The 24,079-nt window shown below is 45.4% G+C and overlaps 2 protein-coding genes across 2 annotated transcripts; one reads left to right on the top strand and one right to left on the bottom strand.

The window, feature by feature from the left end:
- Positions 1-1,485: 1,485 nt before the first annotated feature.
- On the bottom strand, positions 1,486-16,015 carry LOC115169261 (procollagen galactosyltransferase 2-like). The gene is made up of 12 exons (XM_029724722.1): positions 15,609-16,015; positions 10,640-10,750; positions 10,309-10,426; positions 9,913-10,047; positions 5,982-6,186; positions 5,601-5,720; positions 5,028-5,101; positions 4,703-4,809; positions 3,997-4,129; positions 2,690-2,817; positions 2,152-2,358; positions 1,486-1,852 (listed from the first exon to the last, which is right to left on the bottom strand). The coding sequence occupies exons 1-12, from the start codon at positions 15,845-15,847 to the stop codon at positions 1,570-1,572; spliced, it is 1,860 nt and encodes a 619-aa protein (XP_029580582.1). The 5' UTR covers positions 15,848-16,015; the 3' UTR covers positions 1,486-1,569.
- Positions 16,016-19,327: 3,312 nt separating this feature from the next.
- On the top strand, positions 19,328-23,841 carry tsen15 (TSEN15 tRNA splicing endonuclease subunit). The gene is made up of 4 exons (XM_029726284.1): positions 19,328-19,532; positions 19,640-19,721; positions 22,399-22,534; positions 22,963-23,841. The coding sequence occupies exons 1-4, from the start codon at positions 19,452-19,454 to the stop codon at positions 23,129-23,131; spliced, it is 468 nt and encodes a 155-aa protein (XP_029582144.1). The 5' UTR covers positions 19,328-19,451; the 3' UTR covers positions 23,132-23,841.
- The last annotated feature ends 238 nt before the right edge of the window (positions 23,842-24,079 follow it).

Genomic DNA, 24,079 nt, shown 5'->3' with positions numbered 1-24,079 from the left:
TTGTCTCATGTCCAAATGATCTATAAGTAACTTCATTGAGCTTTTTAGATACTTTAGGATGATTTGGACATTAAGATAGAAAAATGCTAAAACCAGAACCATTGACTTGCACTGGATTTGTGCCACAGATGCAAAAAAAAGTTAGCATTTGGAAACAGTGGCCAGGTAAACAAAACCAAAGCATGGATTGCTGTCATAGTTTGTCCGTAGACTGCTTACATGGCAAGGAATCCAATATGTAATTCTGTAATTTGGGTGAACTATCCCTATAAAATATTGAATATGTGTGTATCCCATAAACTAATACAATCAGCTGGAATGTTTGCAGACAGCTAAAATGCATAATTCTTTAATTAAGCAATAAGGCATGAGGGGGTGTGGTATATGACCAATATATCACGGCTAAGGGCTGTTCTTATGAACGACACAACGCGGCGTGCCTGGATACAGCCCTTAGCCATGATATAATGGCCATATACCACAAACCCCGAGGTGCTTATTCCTATTATAAACTGGTTACCAACGTAATTATAGCAGTAAAAATAAATGTTTTGTCATACCCATGGTATACGGTCTGATATACCACTGCTGTCAGCCAATTAGCATTCAGGGCTCGAACCACCCCGTTTTTAATCCTGATTATATAACGGATGGGTCTAATCCAGAATGCTGATTGGTTAAAACCGCATTCCAGACGGGAGTCTATTCCACAAATTACCACTGGCTAAATCTATGACTTTAAAATGCCTATTTACTTTGTTACATCTGACTGCGCAATCCACTGTCTCATCAGCCCAGCCAGGCAATTTATGAACTTGATCTCCACTATAAAAAGCATCTAGACGTTATCTCACATTTCTTTTAGACTAACATTTAGTTTTCAACAGAGGAGATTTGTATAAACCTTGCTGTCCGTCTCTCCGACATTTGCAACATTGTTTCAATATTAAAATTAGATCTCCAGCTGTCCCATAGTAATGAACATGTCGGGAGTCGGAACGAGACAGACTGGCAGGCAGCGTTTCTAAACCAGTCGAAATCATGAATCAGCTGACATCATTTTGATGGATATATACAAAGTAATGTCAATTGAAAAAAGGTCAAACAAAACGAGGTGCAGCTAGTTTGCAGTATTTTCAGCTTCAGTTTGAAGTGATTGTGTTAGGTGTGTTGTTGGCTAGCTCCTCTGATCAACAGTGTCCTGACGAGAGAGCAAAATGTCATTGTGAATGCATTGTGAACGCACAATGTCAATGCCATCATTGTAAATAAGATTTTGTTCTTAACTAACTTGCCTAGTTAAATAAAGGTTAAATAACAAAATGATATGCCAGGCGAAATCGCGCCGCATTAGCTCATTGCTATGCATGTATCCAAATAAAGTTCACTAGAAAACAGCTTAAACAAAATGCAAATGCAGCTACTGTTGTTATTCTGGCTGCACTGTTGACGTGACTGTAAATTAGCCGTAGCAAGCAAGAGATAAGAATGTTGCCCAGCCAGTATGGCAATGTAAGATTTCATTTATTAATCATAGGAGTAACGTGGTGTTTATGTGACCTCAACTCATCAGAGTTCATCTCTTTGTGGCTGGCAGATGAGGTGGGGGCACGCCTCCTCCTTCCTTGGCGATGCCTGGGGCATAGGCCGTCCCTGGCCGTCCTGCTTGCTGCTTCGCTGGGTGTTCTGCCGGTCCCAGTCGGTGGTTGTGGCCTCATCGTCCCAGATGGTGGAGGTCTCTGTGTCGCTGAAGTAGCCCGGCTCGCCAGTATAGTGGGTGGGGAAGAGGAGCAGCGGCTCCACAGAGAACGCCAGCAGGTCCCTCTGCTCAAACTGGGCCATGTACTCCTCCCTGAGGGCAAGGAAAGTTGAGGATAATTAAAAAACAACAACACATGCCCGGTATAAAACAACCCCTTCTCCTAGCGCCAAAAGGCCCATTGGAAGATCTGCCTGGAACCACCGCCATATTGTTTGCACCGTTTTAATCTCTACCTAGTCTCTAAAGATCAGCAAACACTGGGTTTGCAGGGACAAATGTCACTCAACAAGCATGTGCTAGGTGAATAAGGTGCTTGCGGGAGAGAGATAGAGTGAGAATGTGGACACTGCAGTTAAAAGACAAAAGCCTGTCCGACCACTGGAACTCACCTTGGGTGCTTGTTGAACATGACAGGCAGGTACTCATCCACAGGTAGCATCTTGCCCAGGGCCCGGGCTCCCAGGAGCCTCTTGGCTCCCTGCAAGGAGAGGGCGTAACCCAGGGTCCAGTAGGAATAGTCAGGGTATACCAGGTTACTGACCCCCTCCACCCAGCGCTCCGGCTGCTTCACCTGCAGCCGCTTACGCCCCACGTAGCTGAGGGAGAGAGGGAGAGAGAAACGTCAAGCTCTTTCCATTCATTTTATAAAGCATTCCTAGAAAAATAAGCCATTTTACACTATTATGCTGCATCCTAAGATCAGACACACGTTGGCATCCTGTCTGTCTGTCTGTCTGTCTGTCTGTCTGTCTGTCTGTCTGTCTGTCTGTCTGTCTGTCTGTCTGTCTGTCTGTCTGTCTGTCTGCCTGCCTGCCTGCCTGCCTGCCTGCCTGCCTGCCTGCCTGCCTGCCTGCCTGCCTGCCTGCCTGTCTGTCTGTCTGTCTGTCTGTCTATGTTCGAGTGTGTATGCAGCCAATCAGCCCTCACATCAGATCCCAGTCCAGTCCCACTCGGTCCACGTTCTCCATGATGGTCACCAGTCTGCTTCGGAAACGCGGCTCAAACCTCACATCATCCTCCAGCACCAGCACACGCTGCAGTCTCTGTTCCACCACCTAGGGGGAGACATGCACCACAGGACAGCCACTGAGCCAGGGTTTGAATCTCCAAATACTTGATACATTAAAACAAGTGACATTGCTTTCTATCTTATATCTTTACATCTAAAGTATTTTGAGCACTGTTACAGATCATTATCCTTTTACTGCAGTGGGTTAAATCAGGGTAACACAGAGTGATTCTTGGTCGTCTTAAACAAATCTACTTTGAAACAAAAGTATACGACACACACACATGGTTATGGGCTTAAAAAAAGAAGACACCTGTACCATGTCAGATATAGAGTTTAAATGTACTCCATTTTGAGTTTGTATCCCAATATCCCAATTTATATACATCACAGAAGACTTAAATGCAACAAAACCTTTTGACATAAAAACACCGGATTTTTGGGCCAAAAAAAAAAAGGAAAGTTTAACTATGAACATTCCGCCCATAAGGCCACTAGAGGGCGATCTGGTCATTTGAACATGCTGGAAAGGGGAGTACCATTAACAACAAGTGCTAGCTAGAAAGATTATTAGGATTTTTACGCAACGTTTGCAATTATATAGAATCGATTTTCATGTATAGACTAGATGTGTACCTGTTTCATGTATAGACTAGATGTGCACCTGTTTCATGTATAGACTAGATGTGTGCCTGTTTCATGAATAGACTAGATGTGTGCCTGTTTCATGAATAGACTAGATGTGTACCTATTTCATGTATAGACTAGATGTGTACCTGTTTCATGTATAGACTAGATGTGCACCCCGTTTAATGTATAGACTAGATGTGTACCTATTTCATGTATAGACTAGATGTGCACCTGTTTCATGTATAGACTAGATGTGTACCTATTTCATGTATAGACTAGATGTGTACCTGTTTCATGTATAGACTAGATGTGCACCCGTTTAATGTATAGACTAGATGTGTACCTATTTCATGTATAGACTAGATGTGCACCTGTTTCATGTATAGACTAGATGTGTACCTATTTCATGTATAGACTAGATGTGTACCTGTTTAATGTATAGACTAGATGTGCACCCGTTTAATGTATAGACTAGATGTGTACCTATTTCATGTATAGACTAGATGTGCACCTGTTTCATGTATAGACTAGATGTGTACCTATTTCATGTATAGACTAGATGCGTACCTGTTTCATGTATAGACTAGATGCGTACCTGTTTCCAGATGTTGTAGTGACTGAGGAAGCAGCCGATCTCCCCTCGCGTTAGCACGCGCCCCGAATACGGGTCTTTGTACCCAGGCAACATGTCTATGCCCATCGCTTGCAGCTGGGAGGAGTTCAGGGCTCTGAAGAAAAGAGAAGAAAAGATGAATAAAACATAATTAAATGTTCAAACCCAGCCCAGGTGCGTAAGTCTAGATTTACTACAAGTTTGCACCTGTGCAGTGTTGGCACCTGTTCTTTTTCTGATTCAATTCACAACGGTAGAACAAAAGATCAAAGGAAAATTAAGATACTGATAATACATCAAAGTTTCATGTTTGAGGGAATCCATGCTCACTTTATTACATTTTTATGTAACCTTATTTAACTTGGCAAGTCAGTTAAAAACAAATTCTTATTTACAATTACAGCCTACCCCGGTCAAACCCGGACAACGCTGGGCCAATTGTGCGCCGCCCTATGGTACTCCCAATCACGGCCGGTTGTGATACAGCCTGGAATCGAACCAGTGTCTGTAGTGACCCCTCTAGCACTGAAATGCAGTGCCTTAGACCACTGCGCCACTCAGGAGTCTGAGTGGAACCATAGTGGAGAGGAGTGAGGATTCAGTATGGATAGCAGGAAATGTATTTATTTCCTTCTGAAATACAGGTGCAGAAGGTTATGTAAAGTGCTTTTGGATTGTTGTGTCATACTTGCCATCCACCGCCTCTGTCAGTGTGATATCAATGCCCAGAACGGCAAGGGTGCTCAGCATTCGATCCCGCCGGTCAATGCGACGCTTCAGATTAATCAGAAAGATCTAGAATGAAGGCGGGTAGAACAGGTCACTAAAATCCGACTGTTCCATCCATTATCACCTTTCTCATGATTTGTATGAAATAGACGTTTCTGTGATTTCTTTCAAACAATGACAGTGGATGACTAAAGATATACAGTAGTGTAGATATACAGTAGTGTAGATATACAATAGTGTAGATATACAATAGTGTAGATATACTGTAAGTACATTCTCAGTACCTCATCAAATCCCATCTTTTCCAGAGGTTTAGCTGTATGGTGCATGTATTTGGATGGCTTCATGAGGTAATCGACTGAAGAAAAATACCTGTATTAGACTCTTATTACTAGATAAAAGATAAAAGCAGATCACACTGTGTTAAGACATTTGCCATCTATGATTTGTAAGGGAATTCGTCAGTCTCTCATTAATGACCAGTTTAGGGATTCTCTGAAGAGACGGGGAGAGACGGAGAAGCAAAAGAGATAACGGAAGAGTGAGAATTCTGACACGGCTGTGAAAGTGAAAGTCAAATGGCATCACAGAGACTGGTCTGTAGGAGAGGAAACAGCAGGAAAGAAAGAAAGTCAAGAGTGGAGAGATACGTTAAAATATAGTGAGGGGAGTGTGTGGGTGGGTGGGTGTCTGCGTGTGTGTGTGTGTGTGTGTGTGTGTGTGAGTGTGTGTGTGAGTGTGTGTGTGAGTGTGTGTGTGGGGTGGGTGTCTGCGTGTGTGTGTGCGTGTGTGCGTGCGTGCGTGCGTGCGTGCGTGCGTGTGTGTGTGTGTGTGTGTGTGTGCATCAGAGTACTCACTCAGAGCCTCGGTCATGGTGTGGCTAAAGCTCTCCACCTCCTCCTCCAGACTTTGCTCTTGCTTCAGAGGCAGTGGCAGATACCCATAATGCTCTCTATTACATATGTACATCTGCACATCTGTATGGAGTCACCGGTTTAGCATTAGACACATAAAACATAATACATATAAATAATAATGGAGTGTTTGTTTGAGCCTGCCTGGAGTGCCACATAGCCCGGCTATTCCACTGGTTCCACTGCGCCAGACAAGCTCAATCAAACGCAACTAAAGTATTTCAAAGAAAACAATGACTATTTGAACTAAGATATGACACACATTCAATACACAGTAAGGAAACTGAGCATTTAAACACAATTCATTATGACTCTATGACTGACCTGCCTGCCGCGCAGAGAAGGCGAAGACCATGATGTCATCCAGGGGGAAGGTGTAATCGTGGTGTGGAGGGTGGAAGGCCAGCGCCCGGGTGGCGCTCCGCCTCAGGTCCACCAGGAAGGTAGAGTGCACCATGGGAACAGCAAAGCAGCCCTGGCGTTTCCAGTTCCTGATGGGGATGTACTCAGGGGTGCGCTTGTAGTAACCCTAAGAGGGCAGGGAGAGACACAGTGGATCAGAGAAACTTAAATAGAGTCCCCAGGGCCAAATTCGGCCCATCGTTACATTTTCTGTGGCCCCTTGACATAAATGCATTTAATGAAGAAAAAAGCTTCTTCAATGGTATGCTCTCTGGAAATGTGAATAATTTAAGTCTTTAAATACAACGATGAGCGAACTCAAAAGCAAGATGGTATAATACAATGAATTAACAAAAGAAAACACATTTAATGAGCATTAAATGTATAAATCATGAGCATTAAATGTATAAATCATCATCTACACTCAGTGGCTAATTTATTAGATACACCTATCTAGTACCGGGTCGGATCCCCCCTTTGCCTCCAGAACAGCCTGAATTCTTTGGGCATGGAAACATTTCTCAATTGGTATCAAGGGACCTAACGTGTGCCAGGAAAACATTCCCCACGCCATTACACCACCGCCACCAGCCTGTACCGTTGACACCAGGCATGATGGGTCCATGGACTACTACTACTAAAACTCTACTGCTACTTACTCTAAATCCTGACTCTGCCATCAGCATGACGCAACAGGAAGCAGGATTCGTCGGACCAGGCAATGTTTTTCCACTCCTCAATTGTCCAGTGTTGGTGATCACACGTTCACTTGAGCCGCTTCTTCTTGTTTTTAGCTGATAGGAGTGGAACCCTGTGTGGTCGTCTGCTGCAATTGCCCGTCCTTAACAAGGACCGACGAGTTGTGCGTTCTGAAATGTCTTTCTGCTCACCACTGTTGTACTGCGCCGTTATTTGCCCGTTTGTGGCCCGCCTGTTAGCTTGCACGATTCTTACCGTTCTCCTTCCACCTCTCATCAACAAGCTGTTTTCACCCACAGGACTGCCGCTGACTGGATGTTTTTTGTTTGTTTCCCCATTCTCTGTAAATCCTAGACACTGTCATGTGTGTTAAGCCCAGGAGGCCGCCGGGTTCTGAGATACTGGAACCGGCGCGCCTGGTACTGACGATCCTACCACACTCAAAGTCACTTAGGTGACTCGTTTTACCCATTCTAACGTTCAACCAAACAGTTTTGAGAATGACACAAATATTAATTTTCACAAAGTCTGCTGCCTCAGTTTGTATGATGGCAATTTGCATATACTCCAGAATGTTATGAAGAGTGATCAGATGAATTGCAATTAATTGCAAAGTCCCTCTTTGCCATGCAAATGAACTGAATCCCAAAAAAACATTTCCACTGCATTTCAGCCCTGCCACAAAAGGACCAGCTGACATCATGTCAGTGATTCTCTCGTTAACACAGGTGTGAGTGTTGACGAGAACAAGGCTGGAGATCACTCTGTCATGCTGATTGAGTTCGAATAACAGACTGGAAGCTTCAAAAGGAGGGTGGTGCTTGGAATCATTGTTCTTCCTCTGTCAATCATGGTTACCTGCAAGGAAACACGTGCCGTCATCACTGCTTTGCATAAAAAAGGCTTCACAGGCAAGGATATTGCTGCCAGTAAGATTGCACCTAAATCAACCATTTATCGGATCATCAAGAACTTCAAGGAGAGCGATTCAATTGTTGTGAAGAAGGTTTCAGGGCACCCAAGAAAGTCCAGCAAGCGCCAGGACCGTCTCCTAAAGTTGATTCAGCTGCGGGATCAGGGCACCACCAGTACAGAGCTTGCTCAGGAATGGCAGCAGGCAGGTGCATCTACACGCACAGTGAGGCGAAGACTTTTGGAGGATGGCCTGGTGTCAAGAAGGGAAGCAAAGAAGCCACCTCTCTCCAGGAAAAACATCAGGGACAGACTGATGTTCTGCAAAAGGTACAGCGATTGGACTGCTGAGGACTGGGGTGAAGTCATTTTCTCTGATGAATCCCCTTTCCGATTGTTTTGGGCATCCGGAAAAAAGCTTGTCTGGAGAAGACAAGGTGAGCGCTACCATCAGTCCTGTGTCATGCCAACAGTAAAGTGTCCTGAGAACATTCATGTGTGGGGTTGCTTCTCAGCCAAGGGAGTGGGCTCAGTCACAATTTTGCCTAAGAACACAGCCATGAATAAAGAATGGTACCAACACATCCTCCGAGAGCAACTTCTCCCAACCATCCAGGAACAGTTTGGTGACGAACAATGCCTTTTCTAGCATGATGGAGCACCTTGCCATAAGGCAAAAGTGATAACTAAGTGGCTCAGGGAACAAAACATCGATATTTTGGGTCCATGGCCAGTAAACTCCCTAGACCTTAATCCCATTGAGAACTTGTGGTCAATCCTCAAGAGACGGGTGGACAAACAAAAACACACAAATTCTGACAAACTCCAAGCATTGATTATGCAAGAATGGGCTGTCATCAGTCAGGATGTGGCCCAGAAGTTAATTGACAGCATGCCAGGGCGGATTGCAGAGGTCTTGAAAAAGAAGGGTCAACACTGCAAATATTGACTCTTTGCATCAACTTCATGTAATTGTCAATAAAAGCCTTTGACACTTATGAAATGTTTGTAATTATACTTCAGTATTCCATAGTAACATCTGACCAAAATATATAGACACTGAAGCAGCAAACTTTGTGGAAATTAATATTTGTGTCATTCTCAAAACTTTTGGCCACGACTGTATATCTAAAAAATGACATACTCGCTAATTGAATTGACTATCAATGCCATAGAAAACTGTGAATGCTAATTGAATTGACTATCAATGACATAGAAAAGTGTGAATGCTAATTGAATTGACTATCAATGACATAGAAAACTGACAAACCAGAAGAAAGAAAATGGGAAAGGACAGAAGAACCAATCATACGGTCATATATCACTAAGGGAAAGTGGCTAGGGGAGTGGTGATGCGAAGATGACAGAAGGCAAATCATCAAAGAGGAATGGCTCCATCTGTTTCCCTGCCCCTACCAAAACCCTTTTCACCATGACACTAACAGAGCCAGACAGACAGACAGGCAGACAGACAAGCTTGGCATGGCAGACAGACAGACAGACAGACAGACAGACAGACAGACAGACAGACAGACAAACAGACAGACAGACAGACAGACAGACAGACAGACAGACAGACAGACAGACAGACAGACAGACAGGCAGACACAGACAGACAGACAGACGGGCAGACAAGCTTGGCATGGCAGGCAGACAGACAGACAGGCAGACAGACAGACAGACAGACAGACAGACAGACAGACAGACAGACAGACAGACAGACAGACAGACAGACGGGCAGACAAGCTTGGCATGGCAGACAGACAGACAGACAGACAGACAGACAGACAGACAGACAGACAGACAGACAGACAGACAGACAGACAAGCTTGGCTTGGCAGACAGACAGACAGACAGACAGACAGACAGACAGACAGACAGACAGACAGACAAGCTTGGCATGGTAGACAGACAGACAGACAGACAGACAGACAGACAGACAGACAGACAGACAGACAGACAGACAGACAGACAAGCTTGGCTCGACAGACAGACAGACAGACAGACAGACAGACAGACAAGCTTGGCATGGTAGACAGACAGACAGACAGACAGACAGACAGACAGACAGACAGACAGACAGACAGACAGACAGACAGATAGACAAGTGTTATGCTTGATTGAATAAACATTTGGGTGGCAGCTAAACAATAAAGTTGTCTTCTGAGAATGGGGCCAGTTGTGGGCCAGAAAAAGTTGGAGAAGTTGGAGAGATTGTGACAGAGATTAATGAAGGGTGTACCTGTGGGGTCACGCCACACCAGAAGTTGGAGTAGAGGACGTGGGACTCCAACATGGGCGCTACCACCGTTAAATTCTCTGCTATCATCTCAGTCAGCACCCGCCGGTTGGTCAGCAAGTTGTCAGTGTCCACAAACTGATTGAAGAAGGAATCATCTCAGTTGAAATTATGGGTTTCTGCGAACTGGCTCAAGTAAAGTGAGGGGAATTCACAATTGGCTATTTGTGGTACTTTCGACCAGTTACAGCTTTAAAAAAATTTAAGTGTCGTTACTGTAACAGTAAACAGTGCCTAAAACAAAACAGTTTGCCATCTCAAAATGTGATGCCTCGGCGCCTAATGACACCTACTACTGACTGTTGTTATCCCACTGTGTTGAGTTATGGGTGACCTCACCAGTATGTAATCAGCCCAGAGAGCCCTGGCTGATCTGAGAGCAGCCTGTTTTAGCTCCATCACGTGGGTGAACCGAGAGTTAGGCCAGTGCTTCGGCCCCAACTCACCCACATGCGATCTAGGGGAGAGGGGGAGATGGAAGGAGAGAAATGAGTGGAGAGGTCTTTATTCTTGACTTTTGTTGACATAGATATTGAATGACAAGAGTGCACAATATGGGTCCTTGATAGTTATGAACACCCCAGCTTCACAGGGAAAGGTGAGTCGTCTGAGAAGAAGACATGTAAAGTGAATGTGGAGAAAATGGAAGGATGTATTTCAGTGTGCTCACCTTGGTTCTTCCATGGGTGTCCACTTCACTGAGTGATACTGGCTCTGCACCCCTCTGATCCACTCCTGCAGCATGGCTGTGGTGTTGTCCACACTGTGGTCTGCAGCAGCACTGGAACAAAGTGGCTAGAGCATCAGCCCACTAGAGCTACTGGCTGGATTAGATAGCTCTGTTGGTTGGAGCATGGTGCTTTCTTTCCACACCATGGTTTTAAACTTGATTCCCATATGAGCCTTGGACCGGGTTTCCGGACACAGATTAAACCTAGATTTAAGCATGATGAACAGAGAGTCTGGACACCAGATTTCTACATAGCATGTGATTTGCTGTAAGTGTCTTCAGATAAAAACATCTTACTGTATTACATCAGCATAGACTTCTTTATTATCTCTCTCTCTCTCTCTCTGCCTGGTGCTTTGCATCTCTACGTCACATCTCACCCTCTCTCTCTCTCTCTCTCTCTGCCTGGTGCTTTGCCACTCCACGTCACATCTCACCCTCTCTCTCTCTCTCTCTGCCTGGTGCTGTGCCACTCCACGTCACATCTCACCCCTCTCTCTCTCTCTCTCTCTGCCTGGTGCTGTGCCACTCCACGTCACATCTCACCCTCTCTCTCTCTCTCTCTCTCTCTGCCTGGTGCTTTGCCAGTCCACGTCACATCTCACCCTCTCTCTCTCTCTCTCTGCCTGGTGCTGTGCCACTCCACGTCACATCTCACCCTCTCTCTCTCTCTCTCTCTGCCTGGTGCTGTGCCACTCCACGTCACATCTCACCCTCTCTCTCTCTCTGCCTGGTGCTGTGCCACTCCACGTCACATCTCACCCTCTCTCTCTCTCTCTCTCTGCCTGGTGCTGTGCCACTCCACGTCACATCTCACCCTCTCTCCTCTCTCTGCCTGGTGCTGTGCCACTCCACGTCACATCTCACCCTCTCTCTCTCTCTCTGCCTGGTGCTGGCCACTCCACGTCACATCTCACCCTCTCTCTCTCTCTCTCTCTGCCTGGTGCTGTGCCACTCCACGTCACACGTCACATCTCACCCTCTCTCTCTCTCTCTCTGCCTGGTGCTTTGCCACTCCACGTCACATCTCTCTCTCACCCTCTCTCTCTCTCTCTCCTCTCTCTGCTGTGCTGTGCCACTCCACGTCACATCTCACCCTCTCTCTCTCTCTCTCTGCCTGGTGCTGTGCCACTCCACGTCACATCTCACCCCTCCTCTCTCTCTCTCTCTGCTGGTGCTGTGCCACTCCACGTCACATCTCACCCTCTCTCTCTCTCTCTCTGCCTGGTGCTGTGCCACTCCACGTCACATCTCACCCTCTCTCTCTCTCTCTCTGCCTGGTGCTGTGCCACTCCACGTCACATCTCACCCTCTCTCTCTCTCTCTCTGCCTGGTGCTGTGCCACTCCACGTCACATCTCACCCTCTCTCTCTCTCTCTGCCTGGTGCTGTGCCACTCCACGTCACATCTCACCCCTCTCTCTCTCTCTCTGCCTGGTGCTGTGCCACTCCACGTCACAATCTCACCCTCTCTCTCTCTCTCTCTGCCCTGGTGCTGTGCCACTCCACGTCACATCTCACCCTCTCTCCTCTCTCTCTCTGCCTGGTGCTAGTGCCACTCCACGTCACATCTCACCCTCCTCTCTCTCTCTCTCTCTCTCTCTCTCTGCCTGGTGCTGTGCCACTCCACGTCACATCTCACCCCTCTCTCTCTCTCTCTCTCTCTCTCTCTGCCTGGTGCTGTGCCACTCCACGTCACATCTCACCCTCTCTCTCTCTCTCTCTCTCTCTCTCTCTGCCTGGTGCTGTGCCACTCCACGTCACATCTCACCCTCTCTCTCTCTCTCTCTCTCTGCCTGTGCTTTGCCACTCCACGTCACACCATCTCACTCCTCTCTCTCTCTCTCTCTCTTCCTGGTGCTGTGCCACTCCCGTCACATCTCACCCTCTTCTCTCTCTCTCTCTCTGGCCTGGTGCTGTCCACTTCCACTCACATCTCACATCTCACTCTCTCTCTCTCTCTCTCTCTCTCTGGTGTGCTGTGCCACTCCACGTCACATCTCAACCTCATCTCTCTCTCTCTCTCTCTGCTCTGCCTGGTGCTTTGTGCCACTCACGTCACATCTCACCCTCTCTCTCTCTCTCTCTGCCTGGTGCTGTGCCACTCCCACGTCACATCTCACCCTCTCTCTCCTCTCTCTCTGCCTGGTGCTGTGCCACTCCACGTCAGTCACATCTCACCCTCTCTCTCTCTCTCTCTCTGCCTGGGTGCTGTGCCACTCCACGTCACATCTCCCTCTCTCTCTCTCTCTCTCTGCCTGGTGCTGTGCCACTCCACGTCACATCTCACCCTCTCTCTCTCTCTCTCTCTGCCTGGTGCTGTGCCACTCCACGTCACATCTCACCCTCTCTCTCTCTCTCTCTGCCTGGTGCTGTGCCACTCCACGTCACATCTCACCCTCTCTCTCTCTCTCTCTCTGCCTGGTGCTGTGCCACTCCACGTCACATCTCACCCTCTCTCTGCCTGGTGCTGTGCCACTCCACGTCACATCTCACCCTCTCTCTCTCTCTCTCTCTGCCTGGTGCTGTGCCACTCCACGTCACATCTCCTCTCTCACTCCCCTCTCTCTCTCTCTCTCTCTGCCTGGTGCTGCCACTCCACGTCACATCTCACCCCTCTCTCTCTCTCTCTGCCTGGTGCTGTGCCACTCCCATCCATCTCACCCTCTCTCTCTCTCTCTCTCTGCCTGGTCTGTGCCACTCCACGTCACATCTCACCCTCTCTCTCTCTGCCTGGTGCTGTGCCACTCCACGTCAACATCTCACCCTCTCTCTCTCTCTCTCTCTGCTGGTGCTGCCACTCCACGTCACATCCACCCTCTCTCTCTCTCTCTCTCTCTCCCTCTCTGCCTGCTGTCCACTCCACGTCACATCTCACCCTCTCTCTCTCTCTCTCTCTCTGCCTGGTGCTTGCCACTCCACGTCCACATCTCACCCCTCTCTCTCTCTCTCTCTGCCTGGTGCTGTGCCACTCCACGTCACATCTCACCCTCTCTCTCTCTCTCTCTCTCTGCCTGGTGCTGTGCCACTCCACGTCACATCTCACCCTCTCTCTCTCTCTCTCTCTGCCTGGTGCTGTGCCACTCCACGTCACATCTCACCCTCTCTCTCTCTCTCTCTCTGCCTGGTGCTGTGCCACTCCACGTCACATCTCACCCTCTCTCTCTCTCTCTCTCTCTGCTGCTGCCTGTGTGCTGTGCCACTCCACGTCACATCTCACCCTCTCTCTCTCTCTCTCGCCTGGTGCTGTGCCACTCCACGTCAATCTCACCCTCTCTCTCTCTCTCTCTCTGCTCCTGGTGCTGTGCCACTCCACGTCACATCTCACCCTCTCTCTCTCTCTCTCTCTGCCTGGTGCTGTGCCACTCCACGTCACATCTCACCCTCTCTCTCTCTCTCTCTCTGCCTGGTGCTGTGCCACTCCACGTCACATCTCACCTCTCTCTCTCTCTCTCTCTCTCTGCTGCCTGTGCTGTGCCACTCCACGTCACATCTCTACCCTCTCTCTCTCTCTCTCTCCTCTATCTGCTGTGCTGCGTGCCCCCACGTCATCACCCTCTCTCTCTCTCTCTCTCTGCCTGGTGCTGTGCCACTCACGTCACATCTCACCCCTCTCTCTCTCTCTGCCTGGTGCTGTGCCACTCCACGTCACATCTCACTCTCTCTCTCTCTCTCTCTGCCTGGTGCTGTGCCACTCCACGTCACATCTCACCCTCCCTCTCTCTCTCTCTCTGCCTGGTGCTGTGCCACTCCACGTCACATCTCACCCTCTCTCTCTCTCTGCCTGCGGTGCTCCATCTCACTCCATCACATCTCACCCTCTCTCTCTCTCTGCCTGGTGCTGTGCCACTCCACGTCACATCTCACCCTCTCTCTGCCTGGTGCTGTGCCACTCCACGTCACATCTCACCCTCTCTCTCTCTCTCTCTGCTGGTGCTGTGCCACTCCACGTCACTCTCATCTCTCTCTCTCTCATCTCTCTCTCTCTCTCTCTCTATGCTCTCTGTGCCACTCCACGTCACATCTCACCCTCTCTCTCTCTCTCTCTGCCTGGTGCTGTGCCACTCCACATCACATCTCACCCTCTCTCTCTCTCTCTGCCTGGTGCTGTGCCACTCCACGTCACATCTCACCCTCTCTCTCTCTCTCTCTCTGCCTGGTGCTGTGCCACTCCACGTCACATCTCACCCTCTCTCTCTCTCTCTCTCTGCCTGGTGCTTTGCCACTCCACGTCACATCTCACCCTCTCTCTCTCTCTCTCTCTGCCTGGTGCTGTGCCACTCCACGTCACATCTCACCCTCTCTCTCTCTCTCTCTCTGCCTGGTGCTGTGCCACTCCACGTCACATCTCACCCTCTCTCTCTCTCTCTCTCTCTCTGCTCCAAGACCACTATTTACTCTTATCACATTCATCTCATATTCATCTCTGAATATTTCGGTAGAGAGGTTAAACTCAGGCCACTTAATCCACTGACAGCAACTGGTTTTTAATAGGCTTTGCCCAATGAAAGTGCCCTCCGTTCAGGGATTGATATATATTTTATTCATTTATTATGGTAAAATGCAGTTATAATTAGCCCATAGGGCTGGGTGATACTGTAAATAATCTATCGAACTCCACCTCAGTAACGTCCTTAGTGGAACTGAGGAATTTTTCAATCCAAAACTAAAATCTGATGCTCTTTACACAAAAATACCCAATATTCCCAAAATGTAAGCATGTGGTGTATTCTGGAATTAATGGGCAACAATATGACAATACGTGACTGCTTTAGTTTACATCACTCAATGAGCTAGCCATACTCTGACCAACCATGGATATGATAAATAATTTAAAGGATTTTCAAAGGGTTAAATGTCTAAAAGTAATAAACAATGTGGAACAAAATATTAAACTGAACATGTTTTACCAGATGGCGATACGATCCTTAGGATATTCCAGCCTGTCGATGCACCCCAAGAAGTAGGGAAGACTGTGCTCCGCATTGCGCGCAAGGATACTGAGCAATACTTTGGGCTTCAGCAACGAAGACTCGGGCAGGACAGGTTCTACGGGTTCAGTTATCAAGTCTTCTGTACATGTGTTGTATGGGAGTATCCCGGTCAAAATCAAGAAAAGCAATCCGAAACCCACAATTTCAAACGGCATTATTTCCTTAAGGGTGCTCTATCTCCCTCCTGAACTACATGTACTGCAGCTGAGAATGGATGAATGGTGCAAGTCGAGTATGTGGCACTGATCTGGTAGGTGAGATGCAGACAGTGTGAAGACAACCGGTGAACGACTGGTAAGCCGACTATCTATCCACCCAAATATGTTTTATTATTTATGTTTTCTGGGGGTTTTCCTTTCGGTGTAGGACTACCAATTTAGGCCTATCCCAGCTAAATACAAACGTTCCCATAACTTTAGAGAATGTTCCCTTAATAAGTCTCATTATGTCATTACCTAACGTTTTCATATGATCATTTCCAGTGATGTGCAAGGACCGTTTCCAAGAGACCATTTCCTCAATGTCAAATAGAATTGACCTAGAACGTAGTTACCATGTTCTCAGAATATAAGATATTAATGTTGTAGACATGTTTCATAGGAACATTGCAAGAACATTCCTGTGTTCATGATGTTGAAAAAGATGTTCGGTTATGGCCCTCTGGAGGTTTGTCTAGTTCCCAGCTTGTTCCTGCAACGTCCCTAAATACGTTTTTACAACGTCTCCTGATGGTCCCAAAGAAACATTCTTGCCCCCCCCCCCCCCCCCTCCAAAAAAACATCTCTTCACATGCCACCCCTTGTTACTGTTGCCAAGCCGATCGGTGAACCACTGATCCACCCAGAGTCTGTAACTTACAATGTTTTCAACTTACATATTTAACACACTTTGACATACATGATTACATTGTGCATGTTCATACAGTAATTATTATTCAACATGTCCTCACCTGGGTTTTGAACTCAGAACCTCTGGGTTCCCAACATTCCTATCTTCCCTCTACACCAACATGTCTGTGTCAGTTATCAGTTCATCTCACTATTATCTAATTGATTTCATATACTTTATTTCAGCAATTTTAGGGTTTTCTGTATAGTTGTCTAACGTTGGTGGAGTATTGTAATAGGGGATTTTAGGGTTTTCTGTATAGTTGTAAAAGAGAAGAGCAGGCGCGGATATTGTCAATCATAAATCAGGTTAAATAATAAGTTACAAAAGGGAGACATCTCCGGCACAGAAGCAGAGAAAATGTCTAGCAGTCCTTCTCTGAGAAGGCACTTTATATTTTAATCAGACAGTAACAAATGTTCTGTAAACACAACATCAGCGGCTACAGATTCACACAGTGTCACAATTTCAGTGTGCCCTTCGCTCAGTGTGGCATCAAACTTTAACCATAACACTCAACACTGGCTGATATTTGATACTGGCAGTTTAATTAACAGGTCAAATGTACCAACATCAGTACTTAGTTACAGTACATCAAATATAGGAGAGGAATTAATCAAACAAAATTCCCCATTACAGGCTTATTGGTATGTTTTAAAGGGATAGTTCACTAATTACAAAATTACACATTGGTTTCCTTACCCCGTAAGCAGTCTATGGACAAAGTATGACAGCAATCCATTCTTTGGTTTAGTTTCCCTGGAACTGTTTCCACATGCTAATGTTAACTGATATGAGCTTTTTTCGCTCATAATGTCCAAATCATCCAAAAATATCTACAATTGACTGTGAAGCTCAACAAAGTCACTTATATGTGATTTTAAGGTTTCCCTTCATCTCCCCTGGAGAGCTGCCAGTGAGCTCAGTGGGCCCTCAGGACAGCACATTTCTAGCTGTGAACAATGATACAACAAGTAAGCTGCCTATCAGTAATGAGGTACTGACCACCAGAAACACTTTGTTCCTTGGAGAGGAGTCGTCCACCAGCCTCTCCACTGCTACAGGTGGAAGGAAGAATGCTGCAGGAACTGGCTGCTTCCATGGACTCTGGAGAGCACTGAGAGGGTGGCAGAGGAAAGGAGAAGGAGCCTGTAAGCATTACTAGTCACTGTTGTACTGTTACTCTGTATTCCAGTTCACTAATGTCGTAGCAAGACATTCTGTCAACACAGTTGTAAATAACAATTTTTTTCCCTTATTTTTTTGTCTTTATTTTTCAGGCTCACTGAGTGGCTCAGGCAGATGAAAACCAGATACACCTTCCAAGCAAAATAGTAATTTTAGTTGTGTGTCGTTAACTTTTTATCATTGTTTTTAACATTGTTTTGAACATTGAGACAGAATGTTCATTCTTTTTTTTTCACCTTTATTTAACCAGGTAGGCTAGTTAAGAACAAGTTCTCATTTACAACTGCGACCTGGCCAAGATAAAGCAAAGCAGTGCAACACAAACAATAACACAGAGTTACACATGGAATAAACAAACATACAGTCAATAATACAATAGAAACAGTCTATATTCAGTGTGTGCAAAGGAGGTAGGATAACGGAGGCAAGGCAATAAATAGGTCATAGTGGCGAAATAATTACAATATAGCAATTAAACACGAGTGATAGATGTGCAGAAGATGAGTATACAAGTAGAGATACTGGGGTGCAAAGGAGCAAAATAAATAAAATAGATAACAGTATGGGGATGAGGTAGTTGGATGGGCTATTTACAGATGGGCTATGTACAGGTGCAGTGATCTATGAGCTGCTCTGACAGCTGGTGCTTAAAGCTAGAGAAGGAGATATGAGTCTCCAGCTTTAGGGGTGACCAGTGAAATATACCTGCTGGAGCGCGTGCTACTGGTGGGTGCTGCAATGGTGACCAGTGAGCTGAGATAAGGCGGGGCTTTACCTAGCAAAGACTTATAGATGACCTGGAGCCAGTGGGTTTGGCAACGAATATGAAGCGAGGGCCAGCCAACGAGAGCGTACAGGTTGCAATGGTGGGTAGTATATGGGGCTTTGGTGACAAAACGGATGGCACTGTGATAGACTGCATCCAATTTGCTGAGTAGTGTTGGAGGCTATTTTGTAAATGACATCGCCGAAGTCAAGGATTGGTAGGATTGTCAGTTTTATGAGGGTATGTTTGGCAGCATGAGTGAAGGATGCTTTGTAGCGAAATAGGAAGCCGATTCTAGATTTAATTTTGGATTGGAGATGCTTAATGTGAGTCTGGAAAGAGAGTTTACAGTCTAACCAGACACCTAGGTATTTGTAGTTGTGTAATTACATTAAATGTGTAATTTCTTTGCAAATGTGTTCTGTTTTTCACTGAAACCATAAGTACTGACTAACTATTAAGAGTAAGCTCACTTACTACAATAAATACAATTGGCACGTAGAATAGCAATGCAGTTTTTCAGTAAGAAGTTACTCTCCCAAGGCATACATTTAACTAAAGAGACTCAGATCTATGAGAAGAAGAACCTGCCTGTCTGATGCTGTAGGCCAGGTCCATGATTAGGTTGTACACACTAACCGCTTACTGAAGTTTTACACCTAATCAAATACTTGATTTTGTTAGTTTAACTTAAAAAAAAAAAATAATAATCTTAATTAACACACATCTCCATATCTACCTAAAGAAAGGGAGTTAGAAGTGCCCCGGAACTTATAATACCGGCAAAAAAATTACCCGGACCGTTTACATTGCAGTACTTTAGCGTTCTAAATGGGAGTGAGGCGCTTTCACACGTTGTCAGCGTCACAGTGTATGTGTGGGATTAAAAGTGATTTACAAAATATAGACGTGGAAATATGTCGGAGTTGAAGAAGAAAACAGACGAGGATGTAATTGAGAAACCACTTCCCCCTAACTGGATTTTACAGCATCCAATGGTAAGTGCCAAATGCCATCAACACACATGTCCAAGCTGACGTTAGGCATGAACAACAACCGATGCAGTACTAGCTAACGTTTTAAACTTTTACCCTCATGCTCATAGTACCAGCATCTGATGAACCTAGATGTTGGAGACAGTGCTCAAGTGCATGCAGCTTTCTTGGTGTACATGGATCTTGCTGAAGGTGAGTTAACCATGAATTGGATCGACAATCAACTCTGTGTCTCGCATCATCACAAGCTAGCTTCTTGACCTTTCAGGCAAGTGCTACCCAAGGGGGCTTACATCCTTTTGGGTTTTCAGCTGAAGGAAGGTATGGAGGACAGCTCAATGTGAACTACAATCCCGACGCTCTGTTTTAACGTTTCAAAACGCATGCAATACGGTTTTGGAAACATTTGAAACTTTCATACTATCAGGAAAGTATCTTTCAAATACAAAAGATCCACTTAATGTACGGAGTTTAGCAAAGTTACAGCCGGCTGTAAGACAGCCGGCTGTAAGACAGCTGTAAGACAGCCTCCACATTTCCATTGGACCATTACATATTTCCAGCAAGCCTCGATCCCACCGACCTTTTATTTAACAAGGCAAGTGTGTGTGTGTGTGTGTGTGTGTGTGTGTGTGTGTGTGTGTGTGTGTGTGTACACACACACACACACACTTATTTTTTTTATCCCGTCCCCGCAGGAGACCTTTTGTCTTTATGTAGGCTGTCATTGTAAATAAGAATTTGTTATAAACTGACTTGCCTTGTTAAATAAAATTGTAAAAAATTGCATGGCTATATATATATATATGTATAGTTATATAGTTGAAGTCGGAAGTTTACATACACTTTAGCCAAATACATTTAAACTCAGTTTTTCACAATTCCAGCCATTTAATCCTAGTAAATATTCCCTGTCTTAGGTCAGTTAGGATCACCACTGTATTTTAAGAATGTGAAATGTCAGAATAATAGTAGAGAGAATGCTAGATGTTTTTTTTTTTAAAGCTTTTATTTCTTTCATCACATTCCCAATGGGTCAGAAGTTTACATACACTCGATTAGTATTTGGTAGCATTGCCTTTAAATTGTTTAACTTGGTTCAAACGTTTCGGGTAGCCTTCCACAAGCTTCCCACAATAAGTTGGGTGAATGTTGGGCCGTTCCGCCTGATAGACCTGGTGTAACTGAGTCAGGTTTGTAGGCCTCCTTGCTCGCACACGCTTTTTCAGTTCTGCCCACAAATTTTCTATAGGATTGAGGTCAGGGCTTTGTGATGGCCACTCCAATACCTTGACTTTGTTGTCCTTAAGCCATTTTGCCACAACTTTGGAAGTATGCTTGGGGTCATTGTCCATTTGGAAGACCCATTTGCGACCAAGCTTTAACTTCCTGACTGATGTCTTGAGATGTTGCTTCAATATATCCACATAATTTTCCTTCCTCATGGTGCCGTCTTTTTTGTGAAGTGCACCAGACCCTCCTGCAGCAAAACACCCCCACAACATGATGCTGCCACCCCTGTGCTTCACAGTTGGGATGGTGTTCTTTGGCTTGCAAGGCTCCCCCTTTTCCCTCCAAACATAACAATGGTCATCATGGCCAAACAGTTTGTTTCATCAGACCAGAGAACATTTCTCCAAAAAGTATGAGCTGTGTCCCCATGTGCAGTTGCAAACCGTAGTCTGTTTTTTTAATGGTGGTTTTGGAGCAGTGGATTCTTCCTTGCTGAGCGGCCTTTCAGGTTATGCCGATATCGGACTCGTTTTACTGTGGATATAGATACTTTTGTACCTGTTTCCTCCAGCATCTTCACAAGATCCTTTGCTGTTGTTCTGGGATTGATTTGCACCAAAGTACATTCATCTCTAGGAGACAGAACGCGTCTCCTTCCTGAGCGGTATGGCAGCTGTGTGGTCCCATGGTGTTTATACTTGTGTACTATTGTTTGTACAGATGAATGTGGTACCTTCAGGCGTTTGGAAATTGCTCTTGATTTTTACTTTTGATTTTCCCATGATGTCAAGAAAAGAGGCACTGAGTTTGAAGGTAGGCCTTGAAATACATCCACAGGTACACCTCCAATTGACTCAAATTATGTCAATTAGCCTATCAGAAGCTTCTAAAGCCATGACATCATTTTCTGGAATTTTCCAAGCTGTTTAAAGGCATAGTCAACTTAGTGTATGTAAACCTCTGACCCACTGGAATTGTGTTACAGTGAGTTAGAAGTGAAATAATCTGTCTGTAAACAATTGTTGGAAAAATGACTTGTGTCATGCACAAAGTAGATGTCCTAACCGACTTGGCAAAACTACAGTAACAAGACATTTGTGGAGTGGTTGAAAAATCTATTTTAATGACTCCTCTATATATATATATATATATATATCACACACACACACACACACACGACGAGTCAATGCTGCAGGTTAGACGCAGCGTTCCATTGGTAATGAATGTATTTCTGGTGTGCCAAAATGCAATGTGTTACTCAAAGCACAGTCGGGTGCAACTTTGCTGAACTGTGTGCAGTAAGTGTATCTTTTTATATTTAAAAAATATATATTTCTTGCTCATATGAAAGTTAAGTTCCAAAACCATATTGCGGGTGGGGCATATTTGCGTTTAGACAGAGCATTTGGGCAGCCTCGGGGCATTTCCCTCACAAGGCAAAAGGGGACATGCAAGTGCTACAGATGATATCAGTTGGATAAACCTACCTAGGCTACATAAAATGTCAACTAAGTAATTTGCAATGAAAACCTATTATTAGCCAGGTGTACCTAGTGTATAGCAAGTTACTTATCATGCTCCTGACTGTGCCCACAGCTAGCTAGCCAGCGAATCATCTCTGTCCTTTCCACTACAGTGCGTCAATGGAAGGAGGTGAGTGGAGTGGGGTGCTCTGAACTGCGACTGGTGTTGCTGGAGGGAAGGGAGAAGGAAGGAGAGCCCACTCAGACGGTGCTCCCACTACCTGTACACAGAGGCCTGTGCCACAGAAGGTGAGATAAGACTGGGCCTCTTTATCGAATACCCACTCAGCTATAACACCTCCAAATGCAGCGAACATAGAAAGGAATGAATTAATGTACAAAAATAAAAGACTGATGCTATGCTACAGGGTTGCAGTCAATTCCATTTATATTCTAGTCAGTTCAGGAAGTACCCTACTTTTCAATGAGGAACATTTGGAGTTAGAATTTGTTGACTGTCATTGAAATGGAATTGACCCAACGTTAGATTACGCCACAAATCAACATTTTGCAACACTTGCGGAACACCAGCGGATAATGAACGCAGCCAGCCCCAAAGAATGTAGGCGAACGGAAACTGGATTGTGATTACTGTGCATTTTCTTCAATGTAAGATCATTTCTTTATACATATCTATGAATTGGTCCATCTCTGACCTCTTCTCCTCCCTCTCTTAGTGTGCGGTCAGTGCTGGCCAGAGGCTCGCCCATGCTCCTGTGTGTGGTGGCATCTGACTCCAGCCTTGTCTACCAGAGGATGTGTGATGGCCTGTTGACCCCTGACCCCCCCGTGGGCATCCAGGACCAGGGCCGCCGGCAGCACCGCAAAAGACGGCAGCAACATTGAACCGCAGAAGAACCACAGTGACCGTTAGTAGACCGCTATGGTCTGGTAATGAACTCTGCAGTGACCAGGAGAGAACCACAGACTGAATGGCAGGCTGTTGTGGTCTCGTAATGATGAACCAAAGTGCCAGTGTTTTCCTTAAATTTGGCAGGGCGTGCCTAGCTTCATTGCTCCCTTTCTGAACTGTTTTTGGGAACCTGGGCATAGCGACTTTCTTAAGGCTCAACAGCTAGCCTACATAAAAGACCCTGAGAGACTGCGTCAAGATAAATATGACAAATATTACAACAGCCATAGCTGCCTTTAAAAGGTGCTACAGTCTCTGTGGACCAGAGGGTTTGTGTTATAGCTTCTCGGACAATTGAGAGACAAACAATCAATCAGACACTGGATTGCAGTTGGACATAAAATTGCCAGATGATACATACGTTGTATTGAATTAAATCTCCATACAGTACATCCATGAAGCAATACATGCTTATGTAGCAGACTGCAGAAGGCTACTTCCATATGGCACCACTTAGAAGTCGTTCAGCTGGTTATGGTTACTGTAACACTGTTTTGTTTTGTGCCGACTCCATTCCCATTTACTTTCAATGCAGTTGTGATTTTTAAACTGTAGAGGGCATGAAAGCTACCATGGATGCCTCAATGATATCATTGCTAGACCGTCATTTGACATTGACAGATAAAGACAACAGTAAACACAATGTTGGGTGTGCCTGTGCATTATGAAGTATTAGTAACACCACAAGGACCATATGAGAAACCATTTTGTTTGACAAATTATATTACAGTGACCTGAAAACACTTTATTTTACTAGAAAAACTCAAATTGAACATGAAAAACGAACAAGCAAAAATGAGCATGATAAAATGCAAGGAGCACTACATAATCTGACTATGCTCCTTATATAGTATACTGTCTTTAGATTGAACACTGATGTG

The sequence above is a fragment of the Salmo trutta genome, chromosome 31, assembly GCF_901001165.1.
Source record: "Salmo trutta chromosome 31, fSalTru1.1, whole genome shotgun sequence".
In the NCBI taxonomy this organism is placed as follows: Eukaryota; Metazoa; Chordata; class Actinopteri; order Salmoniformes; family Salmonidae; genus Salmo; species Salmo trutta.
Note: the sequence above shows the minus strand (reverse complement) of the source record. Positions and strands in the feature narration are given on the sequence as shown.

Bases quoted from the DNA above. Each gene is read 5' to 3' on its own strand.
- LOC115169261 (XM_029724722.1), bottom strand. From the start codon at position 15,847: ATGCCGTTTGAAATTGTGGGTTTCGGATTGCTTTTCTTGATTTTGACC. The intron at 5,721-5,981 runs GTCAGTCATAGA...GACTCCATACAG, and splicing joins CTTCTCTGCGCGGCAGGCAG to ATGTGCAGATGTACATATGT. The intron at 1,853-2,151 runs GTGAGTTCCAGT...CCTTGCCCTCAG, and splicing joins ATGTTCAACAAGCACCCAAG to GGAGGAGTACATGGCCCAGT.
- tsen15 (XM_029726284.1), top strand. From the start codon at position 19,452: ATGTCGGAGTTGAAGAAGAAAACAGACGAGGATGTAATTGAGAAACCA. The intron at 19,722-22,398 runs GTGAGTTAACCA...TTTCCACTACAG, and splicing joins GTACATGGATCTTGCTGAAG to TGCGTCAATGGAAGGAGGTG. The intron at 22,535-22,962 runs GTGAGATAAGAC...TCCCTCTCTTAG, and splicing joins AGAGGCCTGTGCCACAGAAG to TGTGCGGTCAGTGCTGGCCA.